Consider the following 14436-nt stretch of genomic DNA (forward strand, 5'->3'; position numbering starts at 1 on the left):
TTTTCCTGGTGCCAGTCCTCCAACAGTCTGGGGCTTTGCTCTCAGTTACCCCCCATCGCATCTTCTCTGCAGGTGCCTACATCCTGCCAAAGGCAGCATATGGCATCATGACTCAGGAGACAAAAGACAGGATGAGCACAATGCTGACAGAGGCTTCTCATGCATTCCCCCCCTACCCTTCCTTCACCCCCAACTGTGGAGCCTGAAAATGGGGAATTTGCTCTTTGGAGTGAATTAATACAAAATGCTTTCTTGCTCTCAATGTGGTCCCTTATCTTGGAGCTCATTATTTCTTTAAACATGACTACATAGGCTTGGTAATTTCACCTTCTTCTGCAACTTAAGTACAAGCAAAAAGGTGCTTGGGGTGCTCTGAGTGATCCCAAGCTTTCATGTGGCTTCTGCCTCTCCTTGCACTGGTGTGAAATAAAAAGAAACTGGCTGTTTTCTTGTTAAAGATCAAGTAATCACGATGGCGATTCAGGACATAACCACAATCGCTGCAGGGAGAGGAGGCCGTGTGATGTTTTTCTATTAGGCACACTCTGTCAGATTTATGTAGCTGTCAGAAAGCATATTTCATTTCATGCCTATTTGTGATTTCTTTGTTGTTGTTGTTGTTGTTGCTGCCAGTTTTAAATTGCTGGCAACATCCTCAGTAAACTGAGTAAGGCTGTTATTAGTGGTGCATTCCAGTGGTAAGAGAAAAGCTGTTATTTCGGATTCTTTTTTCTTTTTCTTTTTGGTGGCTGTCCGGAATGGGGAACCAAACCCTTGACCTTGGTGTTACAAGACTATGCTCTAACCAGCTGAGCTAACCAGCCAGCCTTTGGATTCTTACTATGTTCCTGCACTACTCTTCACAAGCATTTGCCTTACTGTTTATCCTCACAATAACGCTATGAGTTAGGTGGTGGTACTCCCATTGATACGACGAGAAAACTGAGATGCAGGGAGTTTAAGTAAGTTGCCTAGGTTATATTGCTCCTATTAGTGGAGCTAGCAGCCACTGCCAGGACCAGAATGAGGTAAGAGAAGTGCCCAGGGAACAAAGTTTAAGGAGGACTCCCTTTGAGTCCTGTGCAAGTGGAGGGTTTGCACCTGAGAGTGAGTGCTTCCTTAAATCATGCCCTAGTCCCAGCCTTGCAAGAAACCCTGCTTTGGAGCTGTGGTGCTTAACCTTATACACCCTGCCTGTCTGGTCCTCACTTTATGGTTCACAGTCAGCCTTTAATGGGGAGATAGATTGAACAGCCCAAGAGAGGGTCTGTCGCTGCTGAAGAGCAAGTGTCTTTCCTTAGGACGCCTCCCTTGCCTTGGCTGTGCATTCTTCTCTTGTGCTGTTCCTTCCCCTTCTTTTCTCTTGTGGCTTTGTCTCACTCATCCTTCTCCAGTACAGAGAGGAAAAAAAATACTCTTTACTTACAAGGTAAATCTCTGCATCCCCTAGAGAAAATCTTAGAGCAGCATCACAGAACATGGTGCATAGTTGGCCAGACCTGGATCTCCCAAGAGTCTATTTCATATTATTAAGTCCAGACATACCCTGAGGTGCATATTGGGGTCAAAGACAACCTAAGAGTACATATCTATAAGAAGTCTTGGAATGTCAGTACAGAGTCTTGAAAAGGGGAATCAAACTGCCTTAGAGAAAAGGAAAAGGTGAGATCCTGGAACATTTGGAAAGAATTTCCCTCCCCCAAATACTCTGTACTCTTGAAAATTCTTTAGTGTGCTAAGTGGGATTTGAATGGGATTACACTTTTCTGGTTAGCTGACAAATGGCAAAATAATCACCATAACATTAAAGTAAAAAGATCCTTCTGTTTAGTCCTGTACAGCCCAAGCCTTAGGAGGCCACTCCGATTGTGGGCTGACAAGGTGAGAACTGTCTCTGGTTTTCTTAGTGATGGACCAACCCTCCCTCTCCTGAATGAACCATGAACAAAGCACCCACAAGCTCTCATGAACATGTGGGGAGGGCCAGCAGAAGCTGGGGTCTTGGCTGAAATGAAGTAGGGTGAGTGTTATGGTCTGGTAGCCCCTTTGAACTTCTCAACATCGCCCTGGAAGTTTCCTGGTACTTCTTCTAGGCAAATCTTTGACACTGAAATCCAAGCAGATTGGTTAATGATGGCTTTTCCTCCCAACAGAACCATGTGGGAAGGACCACACCACATGGACAAATCAAACCGCACTAAGCTGGCGGGAGAGCATCACTTGCCTCTTTGATCAGGTTCATAAATCTGGGTCCAAGGCGCCATGGCTTGTGTCGATGGCACTGGAGGGAGCTGACGGTCAGCTGGGAGGCCCGGTGGGAGGCGATGGCCACCATGTACACGGCATCATACATCAGAGCCGCTTCGGTCTGCGGAGGAAAACACACACGTCACCTTCAACCTTTGCTTACCTTCCTTTGCCTGTGCAATCACTCTCCCTGCATCCTTAGCTCCTGTTTGTCTGATTTGATTTCAAAGGCCATTTATTCTTCAGCTGAATAGTTTTCTCTAATAGCTATTTTTTCTCCAAAACAATACCTCACACTACAGAGTAAATTGGAGTCAGAGCACTGCTTTGAGTTCTTAAAAAATGAAAATAAATTTGAAAAAAGCAACTCAGATAGACTACAAAAAGCTTGATTCAGGGAACAAGTATTTCTGGAGTGTCTTCTATGTTAAGCATGGTGTTAAGATCAACTACATTGAGCTAGAAGTACTAAGCCCAACATTTCAGTATCAGATTTTGTTTTGCAGCATTTATCTATATCTATGTATCTACCTACTTACTGGTTTATATTTGGTGGAAACTGCTACAAGTAAAACTAACAGGTGATTTCCAGATAAGGACATTTGTGTCTGTCATTTCCATTTACCAAAGTCAAGGACAGTGTAGTCGTGGAATCAAATTCAACAGCAAGTTTGGGGAGACCTCTGGAGAACACACATGTGTAACTTGCTCAGAATATGCCTGCTCTTCTCATGATGTGGTTTCCTAATAGAGACTGAAAGTAGGCGTTCTTTTTGGGGGCTGGCATCTTATTCTTCCCTTCCTTGTTAAGTTTCTCTTGTTTGCCAAATTTTACACAATACAGCATTTTATAAAATATACTGCCTTGTAATTTTCTTTAGGGAAAAAAATCTTATATTACCCTCACATTTTACTTCAGGGTTTTCATTGCAACTTCAAATACATTAGCTCATTTAAAATTCTCAACAACCCCTTAAAAGAAGCAGAACAGATAGATAAAGCTACTTATTATGTGAGAAAACTGACCTTCTGGCAGGATATTGATTTGTGGAGGGTCATACATATATATATACATGGCAGAGTTAAATCTAGAATCCAGGTCATAGAATGAAGATTATCATGTGGTTTTCTGAAATTAGTTGATTCATTCAACATATACGATGCATTGGTTGGGCATGTCTTGATGCAAGTGAAAGAGAGGATGGGGTTACTACTTCTTGCATCCTATCAGTTTTTGAGGCCAGGGAGTACCTACCTGTACTTTGAATCCTAATTGTTATGTGCAGTCTCTATCACTGCATTTTCCATATATTTATTATTTGTTTTTATATCTGTTTTTTGATAAGAATGTGGGCTTCTTGAAGGCAGATGCTGCTCAAGTTCAACTTTTGGAAGCTAGCAAAGATCCTGGCATATAAAAGTTGTCTAATAAATGTTTGCTGAAAGAATTAATATTATTTTAGGCCTTAAAATAAAATGCAATTTTTGTGAGAATTTTTGTGTAATCCCAAGGCTTTAAGATGTAGTTTTAAGACAAATCATTTCACTCGTGTAATTGATACATAGAAGTTAGATTGGTGTTGGTAATTGCTAAAGCTTAAAAATATTTTGATCATTCAAGACTGATATAATCCATTTTGTAGATGAGAAAGCTGAGGCTCATGGAAATTAAGTGACTGGGACAATGCTACTTTGCTAACCAGCTTCATGGTCAGGGTTTGAACCTGTGTTTGTGTGATTCTAATACCCATGTTCCTCACTACTCTGCTATATTAATTTGACTTAATTGGGGGAGAGTAATTCATTGGCATATTGTGACTTTCTAAAATGTAATCCATAATAATAGCTGACATTTATTGAGCACTTATTATGTCAGGTGCTGTTCTAAATCCTTTGCAAATATTGAGTTTGCACCATAACCTTTATTCCTTTATGGATAAAGAAATGAAGAGATTAAATGGTATCCCCAAACTAGGGGTGGGAAAACCAACCTTCAAACCTGAGAAGTTGGTGCTAGAGTTTATGCTTTTAACCATGAAGCTGTGCTTCCTCTAAACCAGGTTACTTGTCTAATAATTTAATAGTCACAATAATAGTTGAATAATGGTTAATATCCACTTAGAATTTACTATGTGCCAAGCACTGTAAGCATTTTACATATGTTATCTCCTTTAACTTTTGAAATTAAATGTTTGAAATAGGTCCTGTCCCATTTTAAAGACAAGGAAATTGAAGCTTGGAGAGGCAGAATATCTAGTAAGGTAGTAAGTGATGATTCCAACTCGGGATACAAACTCTGATTTCAGAGCTCACACCTATAGCCACTGTGCTATGCTGACCTGGACTTTTTTTTTTATCAGTAGAATATAGAAGAAGTAGAAGTAGAACTTCTTCACAGATTTGTATATGTATTCACCAGTTCATTGAATGATTGATTTGACAGAGAAATGTAAGGAGTTTTTCTATAAACATAGTTTAGAAAGGAATTTGAGAAGACAAGGCTGCTTCCATAGTGGGATGGATAAGAAAATAGTTCAAAACTATAGGTCTGATCAGTACTTTTCAAATGCAAAGAAGAAATCCATTTATTCTAAAAATATGCTACCCCTTGATATAAATTGTTTTCTTGGATAGGGAAACATTTACTCTATTTTAACCAATGAATTTCTTTCCTGTTTCAGTTTTGTGCTGGAAGTGTGCTTACCAAACAGCAGCGCCCAAGTCATTTTAGGTAATAAGAATGTAATAGAAATTGGTTTATGTTTCAAATTTTCTTCTTCTAAATGTGTTTATGTTCACATTTTATATATATCTAAAGCCTGGATAAAACCATATCGCTCAATGTCCCTAAGAAAATCTTTTTACCACAATCTGGCTCATAAAATAAGCATATAGAAAGCGAGATTCTTTTCAGTGCACAATGTTTTGGTTATTACAATTTGCAGTAAAAGTTTAACTCAGCGGCTTGGGATGCTGAAACCCTGCATGTTCCAAAGAAAAGACTGATCCTTGACTGGCTCCTGGAGAATGACCTTTAAGTATATTTTTATTCCTGGGGTCTTGGGCAATGCCAGATTGTTTATGCTAACAACGTGATTTATAATGAATGCCTGTTTTTGTTGGCCTTGGCTCTGGGCCATGCTCTATCAATTTGACCTCTGGAATAGCTGGAGAGTAAGTAACTAAGGTGAGCTGTGTGAGTGCTCTAAGCCTATGTAACCGACCTCCAATGAAAACCCTGAACACCAAGGCTCATCTGAGCTTCCCTGGTTGGTAATATTTTATACATGTGGTCACACATCATTGCTGAGAATTTAGTTCTGTCCATGCAATTCCGCTGGGAGGGGACACCTGGAAGCTCAAGCCTGGTTTCTCCTGGACTTTGCCCTTTGAGCCTTTTTCCTTTGCTAATTTCACTCTGGATTCTTTTGCTATATTAAATTGTCACTATGAGTATAAATGCTTTTCTTTTTTTCTGTGGGTCCTTCTAGCAAATCATGAAACCTGAGGATGGCCTTGGGGACTCCCAATGCAAACCAATGAGATTCCACCTCACCTTAGGGACAAGGACTAACAACGCTATATGGCTTTATAGAGTCCCCACACTTTTCTGCCTGTCTGGTGTATAGCTGTCATTGGCAAAAGCTGGAGGAGATTGGGGTGCTAAAGAGAGACCTAGTCTTTGTAGAGAAAATGGACAAAAAGCATAGATCTTCTATTTTTCCTGCAAATTGGAAACATTTACTAACCTGACGTAAATGAACAAGGCCGTTTTCCAGGAGAGAAGTACTCCCAAATAACATCCCATTCCCCTAATATCCTGAAGTGCCTCTCTAGCTTGGTGTTAATAGTTCCCCTATTAAAATCCAAATATGACATCAATGGCATAGAACTAACAGTAATTTGCCACTTAATATGAATTGGCTAGTTTTCTTCATTTCTGTGACTTGTATCATTGAAGTGTTGAGAATTTTGGTAAGGGTGGGAGAACTAGTGCTTTCCTTACAGGAACCCCACAAGAAAACACAAGCTTGTGGAGGTGGTGGATGCTGCTGAGAAAGCCAAAGTGGTGGAGGAGGCATTGAGCATCCTGAGTACTTGAGCATCCAGGAGGTAGGTGAGAGACACGTACAAGGGAAATGGGATTTGGAAATGCATTGGGAAACGTGGCAATGATATCAGCATGTACTCACAGTCTAGAAATTTAGTAATAGGAGAGCAACCCCAGCAGGTCCAGTGTGGCTGAGGAGAGAGTTCGTTATACTGTGAGTCTTTTGCCAGCTTTTGAGACAGACAGTGGGGAACAGGTAAACAAAAATTGTATATGAAGTTGGAAAATACACCCAGGTGATGCTGCTGGTCATACAAGGTCACATGGGTCCCAGGGAATGGGCCAGCTTGGGCTACATGGGCAAGCCAAGAAATGTGCCTCTTGTAAAAAATGGGTGGAATAAGGATTCTGCCTTGGTGTTTCAGGTACCTTTAGGAAAATTTAATTCTATGCCCTAGAGGCTTTGCGTATGTTCTCTAATTTAATCTGTAGAGTAACACTGTAAAGTATTATTATACAGATTTGCTGATGAGTAAACAGGCTCAGAGAGGCCAAATAACTTGCTCAGTTCACTTAGTTAGGAGACCTCCCCAGGATAAAACCTAGGCATTTCTTATTCTTATTCTTGCAAAGATCTTCCTTTTTCTACTGAATCCAGTTGCCAATATATTGTCTAGTAGTGAACATTCAAGATGGATATTCAAAGATGTCTTCCCTGTGGATCATAGTTATAAAAAATGTTCACATGTCAAAGAGCAGGACAAGACTACTGGCTTAACTTCACATTGTGAGTGCATTTGAAGAACTGGGAAGGCAGATGACAGATCAATGCTTTGTTGTTTCCAAGACTCCTGTGCCGTAATGAATCATACATGATTTTGGTCCACAGAGAACAGACCATTCCATTATCCCAGTCTATCCATAAGCCAATAGATTGAATCAGCCTAAGTGCTGAGAAAAATTTAAATATGGTGAAAGGGATCAAAGTAGATTTTATGGAACTCATTCCAAACTTCTGTTGAGTTACTTAACACTTCAGTTGATAAAACACTCTTTTTAAAATCTCAAGATATTTTATAATAACAAGTTTCACTGTTTTGGAACTATTGATTCAATATAGTTTTCTTAATTAACTCAATTTTAACCCCATTTTAAAGTCATTTTTTTCCCTTTAATTAAATCTATTGTTCTTAAATCTGGAATCAAGAATTTTTGACTTGGTGATGACTTACTTCTCTATTTTCAGATTTGGATGTGTTTTGACATATATAATAGTACTCTTTGAAGACTTTTTAGTGGTTGTAATTCTAAGAAATTCTTAATTGTTAAAAATATTAAAGAGGAAAGTACATAAGTAGGTGGGAAGTCAAAACATATGGGCTTTTCTTACTTTTTAAAATTCCTGTATTATATATTATACAGGCATCTGTAGATGTATGTAACACACACAAAAAATATGGCTATAAAGGACTACAGGTAAATTCACCTTGGAGAACAGTGGAAGCATGCATATGATTTTGGAGAATACAATTCTACTGCAGTAATGGCATTACTTAAACATTAATAGTGGTTAGTCTATGATTAACTTCTAAAAAATATGATTATTTTAAAATAATTTCTATTCTACTAATCATGCATATTTCTTATTTATAGGCAGTCTCTTTGGGCTATTATAAAAATATTTCAGGGCTATATAAATATTTTTCATTTAACATCTTAAATCATATTAGAAGCTTAATACATATTTATTTAATGCATTAATTCCTTCATTAAATACATATTTATTGAAGACTTACTTTGTGCCAGTGCTGGGTATAGAGTAGAACACAAAAAAACAAAGACTCTGTCCTCAAGGAGTTCATTTTCTTGTAGGGGAAGGTTTTGAACAGACAAATCAAAATATATCCTATCAGGTCCTAAGGCTATAAAGAAGAGTAATGACAGTGAGGAGAAAGAGAATAACGGGGAGGGGGCTAATGTATTAAACAATGGTTCATAGAAGGCTTCTCCTGTGAAGTGGCATTTGAGCAGCTGGGATAGGGGCGGGTTCCAGGCAGGGGGAGCAACAAGTGCTTGGCATGGAACAATGAATGAAATGCAGGGTCTGATACCCAGACCCAATGGAATTGAAACCAAAGGGCTTTCTGTCTTAACATAGAGAAGAGAGAATTTGGGTAGAAGCAACTTAAGAGCAAAGATTTGTTAGCATTGAGTCTGGGCTTGGGGACATGGGATGTGCTCTCTTGGCTTAGCAGTTGATCTATTAGATGCCCTCTACATGCCCTTTCACGTCTCCACGACTCAGTTCCCACATGCCCAAATAAGCCATATCCAGGAGAAAGACAGGAAACAGTAAGGATCAAAGCAGACTCTTTGGTTAAATAAAGGTCAATATTGTGCTTCACATAATCAGTTTCAAAGCTGTATCTGAATCACTGTTGGATCCAACTCCTAGTGGGTGCGTTCTATGACTTTTTTTGACTAGTATTGACATGACATGGCATAGTTACTGATAGAGTTTGCATGTGTTGTCCCCCAAAGCTCATGTGGAAATCTGATCCCCAATACGGCAGTGTTGGGAGCTGTTTGAGTCATGGGGGTGGATCCCTCATGAATGGATTAATGCTCTGCCTGGGGGTGGGGGGTAATAAGTGAGTTCCTGGAAGAGCTGGTTGTTTAAAAAGACCCTGGCACCTCCCCTCTCTCTCTCTTGCCATGTGATCTGCTTGTATCCGCTGGCTATCTGCCGCTTTCCACCATGACTAGAAGCAGCCTCAGGTCTGCACCAGATGCAGCTGTCCCAGAACCATGAGCCAAATAAACCTCTGCTCTTTATAAAATGCCCAGTCTCTGGCATTCTGTTATAGCAACACAAAACAGACTAATACAGTTACTGTACCCACCTTTATAGCACCCTGCTGAGCCACCCCTTCTAATCTGGACAATCTCCACTTTCCTTTTTAAAGTTTATAATAATAGTAACAATAGCAATAAGAACTCAGCCTAGAAACCCCTCTTCCAGGTAGAAACCCCTCTCGCAGGTGTAATGACAGTAATAAACTCAAGGCAGCAGCCCTGGGGGAGTGAACTGGTGCTGTCTCCTTTGTTCAATGGTCATCCTCCTCTCAGTCCATATGTACAAACTGTTCTGTCACATCAGTATAATTGAATGCACAGATGCTTTTTTGGGTAAATTAAGCCATACCTGTGATGAATATTTAATGAATCCACAATCTGTGTTAACATAGCTTCAAACTGTAACTCTTTCAGTGGTTTATACCAAGTGCAGGTAAAAACTATTTGAGACTTCATCCTGTGATAGAAATCTCATGGGAAGGCAGGGAGGTGGGCAGAGGATTTTAAACCATATTTGAACTCACTGCAATTACAAATTCACGAGGAAGAAGAGAGAAACTGATGTACTAGCATGCCTGTCTGTCTCTTTCTCTTTTTTCCTGGTAATCTCTCTCCCTTTCAGAATTCTAGTATTTTCCTGGATATTGTCTACTTGTTCTTATTTAAAGTAATGTTTCAAATCACCCCAAGGCTCATTTGTACCAAAATGCTTCTCGTCATTATCTCTCAGATCACTTTGTATATTTTAAAAGTTATTTTGTGTTTGAAAAACAGTCAGGGACCCTGAACATGGAATCATCCAGAACCACTTAATTCATTCATATATTTCTTCTTTTCTTTTGTTTCTCATAATAAAAAGAGAAAAGGAAATTCTAAGTTCATTTCTCTGTGAGACAATACCTTTCAGTTATCAGTAAATTGCATCTTAAAAGAGTGCTTCTCCTGATGATGGGAACAGAGAGTGAAATACTGTGGCAATTTAAAATGCTATTACCTGCCTGCATTCCCAGTATCTTTCCCTTTAGATGCCACTGTTCCTACATAGAAAGCATTTTTTTTTATTATTATTTTCTGTTATTTTCTTCATCACCCAGGGAGCTTCATTAGGGAAATAGAGCAAAGTTAGGTGCATTTGACAAGAGACAAATGATGTTACAGAGAAGCTCTCTGATGAGGCAGTTTGCAATTTATCTGTTCACAGGGTACCTCTGACTTGTCATCCGCTCCAACAGCGACATATGGCTGATGTTAAGCACTGTCAATGTCTGCAAAGGTGTGCCTATCTGCTTCCAGGACAGGAAGACAGTCGATGCACCAGCTGTATGTAAATCTGGCATTTTTCCATATCAGCTTCTGCTTGCTGAGACGTAGCAGAAGCCAGGAAGTCCAAGTGGTTCTGTATAACTTTTCTAGGCAGATTGTTTTCCTCTCTCCCTCCCTCTCCCCAAGGCCACATTCCCAGGGGTAAGAACTCTCTTCCCTTGCCCTTGTTTTAGTTTCTGCTTTGTCTTCATTTGGCTAATGATTGGGGCTACATTTGTCAACATTTTTATCTGAGACAAGTGCATTCAGAATGCTAAAAATAGCAGTTTTTGATAGTAGCCAGGCACAGCCTTCGAAAATACCTAAGTAGCTTATTCTTTTTCTCCTACAAGTCCAGGCACATGGAATAACAGTAATAACACTTTTTCCTCACCTTTTAAAGGCATATGAGATTCTTAACCTAAGCCCTGAAAAATTCAAACATTCTTTCAAATGATTTTATTTTAAAATTACGTACTGTCATCATGCCATCCAAAAGGCCAGTTTCGGGCCTGGGGGGCGCCTGCAATCGTTCCATCGACCACTTCTCTATGATGGATGACACGTGAGGATTGTCAATATTAAGCAGCCGAAACCCAGTCATGTTGACGCCGCTGTACCTGTAGAGTTCCAGATCTAAAGCAAATAAGTCCTGTGCAGTATTAAAAATGATAAAAGTGGAAAAGAATTAGCATTTTCAATGTTCTTTTTTTTTTATGCAAAAGAAATTAATGATTGTAGAAGAAACAAATACAGTGGTTTCCCCTTATCCTCGGTTTCAGTTACCCGTGGTCAACCGGGGCCCAAATGTATAAATGGAAAATTCTAGAAATAAACAACTCATAAAATTTAAACCATGCATTGTTCCACATAGCATGATGAAATTTCCCACCTTCCTACTCCCTGGGGATGTGAATCCTCCCTTTGTCCAGGACATCTGCACTGTAGATGCTCCCAGCCCTTTAGTTTCTCAGACATCCTCTCGGTTATCAGAATCGACTTCAAGATGCTGTGTTCAAGTCACCCTTATTTTACTTCAGAATGGCCCCAAAGTGCAAGAGTAGTAATTCTGGCATATTGTTATAATTGTTCTATTTTATTGCTAGTTATTATTCATCTCTTATTGTGCCTAATTTATAAATTAAACTTTATCATAGGTATGTATAAATATAGGAAAAAACAGTACATATAGGGTTCCATACTATCCTCGGTTTCAGGCATCCATTGGGGGTCTTGGAATGCATCCCCTTTGGATAATCTACTACTATAGATTAAAATAAAAAAATAGCACCGTTTTTTTAAAAAAAACATTTCTTACTGTTTTTCATTCATATGCTTCCTGAGAAACTCTAAGGCAATAAGCAGTTTTCATTTTTATCTATTTTTGTAATACTGTTAGAGTTTGGATAAACCAAGAAGAGGAATTTGGTTGCCAATAATTAGTATGTCCTTGGGCACAAGATATGATATTCTGAGAAGATAAGAATTCTGTTCCTAGGATATAGTTTGGAGAGTTGGAAGGAGTCTTTGTGTCCATTTGGTTCAATGCTTTTATTTTATAGATGAAGAAACTGAGTTCTGAGTGGTGACGTGACCAAGACAAGAATGAGCTACGGGCCAGTGGCAGTTCCACCCTCTCCATCACATCTTGCAGCCCCAGGTCTTGCCATGGAAATGAAATTTGGAAATTGCATATGTATTTGATAGGAAGATCACTCCTGGCAGGAAAAAATACCATCCCCTGGCTCACTGAAAATAACTCATATTCCATAAAATGAGAACATGGAGAGTGCTCACTGGGCATGTGCTCAGAATATGGACCAATGGGTTCTCTTCAGAGAATATACTATAGCATGTGTTTGTGTGGGCAAGAGAGCATCTTAACAACAGAACTCATTCCCATTCAGACAATGCTTCAGGAAAAAATGTCTAACCCACCTTAGAGTTTTTCATTACAGATGAAGCTGGGTATAAACCAGAAGTTTATACATTGATTCGTATTTAAAACAGACTTGTGTGATAATTTCAACTTTTTTAATATAAAAAGATTAGGCTCTAAAATATATTATTCAAGTGTATCACATATAAGGATAAACTAAATCTTCAAAATATCATTTAACAGAAAAAAGAAGACAAAACACAACAACCACAACAAAAACTAGCATAAAAATTTCCTAACAATATAACTGCTTTCTGAAAGTGTAGTACATGACAGTATATTTATCAGTGGTGGTAGTGAGGACTCAAGAGCAGCAGCTTCAGGAACACATGATTTGCATTTGCAGAAGATGTATACAGATTTATTCTTTTGAAGAACTCTTCTCTACATTGTTGCCTTTTCCCAAGATAACTTTGGACTGGGCAGTAGAATGATAAAAGAGTGCAGCTCTGTGCTCCTAGCTCATATCAGAAAAGGTATACTGCTTTTTAAAGCATTGCATATTTTTTTCTTTGCATTAAGTAACTAATTTATTTCATTATCTTTTATTAATACTGATGGGTAAGAGTGGTAAGACTGTAAAAGCAAAGCAGGGTAGAAAGCAGGTAAAACTAAAGGAAAAGGATTAAATAAGCTAATGTAAAGAATAAGACCCAGGAAAGAATGACTCCTTTAGCACACTCAATGAATAGAAGAAAAGTTACTTGAGCTACAGAAGGCCAGACAGAAACTTCTAGAACACATAAATTCAATGTGCTGAAATAGATACATCAATATGTGAGTGCAAGATGAGGAAAGCAAGGGTGTGAGGAGGAAGCAGGAATACGAAGTGCACAACTTGTTCATCCTTCCAGGGTCTCCAGTGAGGACCAGCCTTCTTAGTTTCCATTGTTCATATTCTTTCCCAAATTTCTCCAAAACCAATGCTTCAGGGTGTGTACAGCTGGGGTTAGTAGAAAGTTCAGAGGCAGATGACCACATCACCTTGAGTAAAACCCTGGTGTTCATGGTGATGGAGCAAAGGTCATATTTGCAAACAAACTAAGATATTTAGAAGTTCCCAAACTTCCCTTGACTGTTCTGAAAGAGGACCTGATCAGGATAGTGGGAGAACAGGGTAGGAAGATCATGGAAACCTTATTTCAGAAACATCTGCTCTGTACTCCACTTCCCTGCCCCAAACTCAGCAGCAGTAATGATTTTGAAAACTACCTTAGTATTAAACTCATGATGTCCTCCGTTCCCCTTCACGCTCTTGGAGATGCATGAGTCAGAGATCGAATTTACTACTTCTGTGAACAGTATGGTCTTTCTTCCAAATTCTTTGGTTTCCCTTACTCACGAGCCTAGCTTGTTAGTTATATTTGCCAAAATATTCCTCTTACTGACTCCCCCAGAATCTGGGTATATTTTAGTTGATACACCCTTACAGATTAGAAAAGAAGATTGACTCTGTATTTTTTTCCTCATGTAAGAAAGTGGAGTGTGTGGGGGCGGAGTTGTGTGTGTGTGAGACTGTTTTCTGAAATTGATTGAGAGCTATCACATCATTTTGGTGTGTTAAATGCCCTAAATCATTCTCCCTTGAACTGATAATCTCTCAAAATTCAGGGCATCTTAGAGTTTCTTTTGGATTTCTAAGGGTTAGAGCCATGCTTTTTCCCCTTCTATTACCATATTTATCATAGCACAATGAAATCATTTTTTGTGGTCCTTTATCAGTTTCTCACTAACCCTTCTCTCCCTCCCCCTTTTCACCTCTGACGGCCTCATGAATTTCTTTAACGGTGCAAAACATTCAATGTGCAGAGCATCTCCCAAACTCTTCTTCTTGATGGATTTACAAATGCATAACAGGTGACCTCTGGCTAACTCAGCTATCTATTGGACACAGGCAAGAAAGCCACATTGGATCAAAGAATACGAAGACTCACTTTAGTGCACCTTCTAATGTATATAAAAATTGTAGACGATGCCTCTTTATGAAGTGTGCACTTTAAGAGTTTCTATTTGATGAAATTTTCATTTTAATCCCTCTCCA

At 39.1% G+C, this 14436-nt stretch overlaps 1 protein-coding gene across 1 annotated transcript in view; it reads right to left on the bottom strand.

Moving 5' to 3' along the window:
- Positions 1-2197: 2197 nt before the first annotated feature.
- LOC103598358 (glutamate receptor ionotropic, kainate 1-like) overlaps positions 2198-14436 on the bottom strand; it is a 79438-nt gene continuing 67199 nt past the window's right edge. The window contains exons 6-7 of the mRNA XM_008582352.1: positions 10935-11108; positions 2198-2368 (exon numbers count right to left, since the gene is read on the bottom strand). Coding sequence (XP_008580574.1) covers positions 2198-2368; positions 10935-11108 — 345 coding nt within the window. The remainder of the gene's footprint in view (positions 2369-10934; positions 11109-14436) is intronic.

The sequence above is a fragment of the Galeopterus variegatus genome, unplaced genomic scaffold (assembly GCF_000696425.1).
Source record: "Galeopterus variegatus unplaced genomic scaffold, G_variegatus-3.0.2 Scaffold2581, whole genome shotgun sequence".
Lineage (NCBI taxonomy): Eukaryota > Metazoa > Chordata > Mammalia > Dermoptera > Cynocephalidae > Galeopterus > Galeopterus variegatus.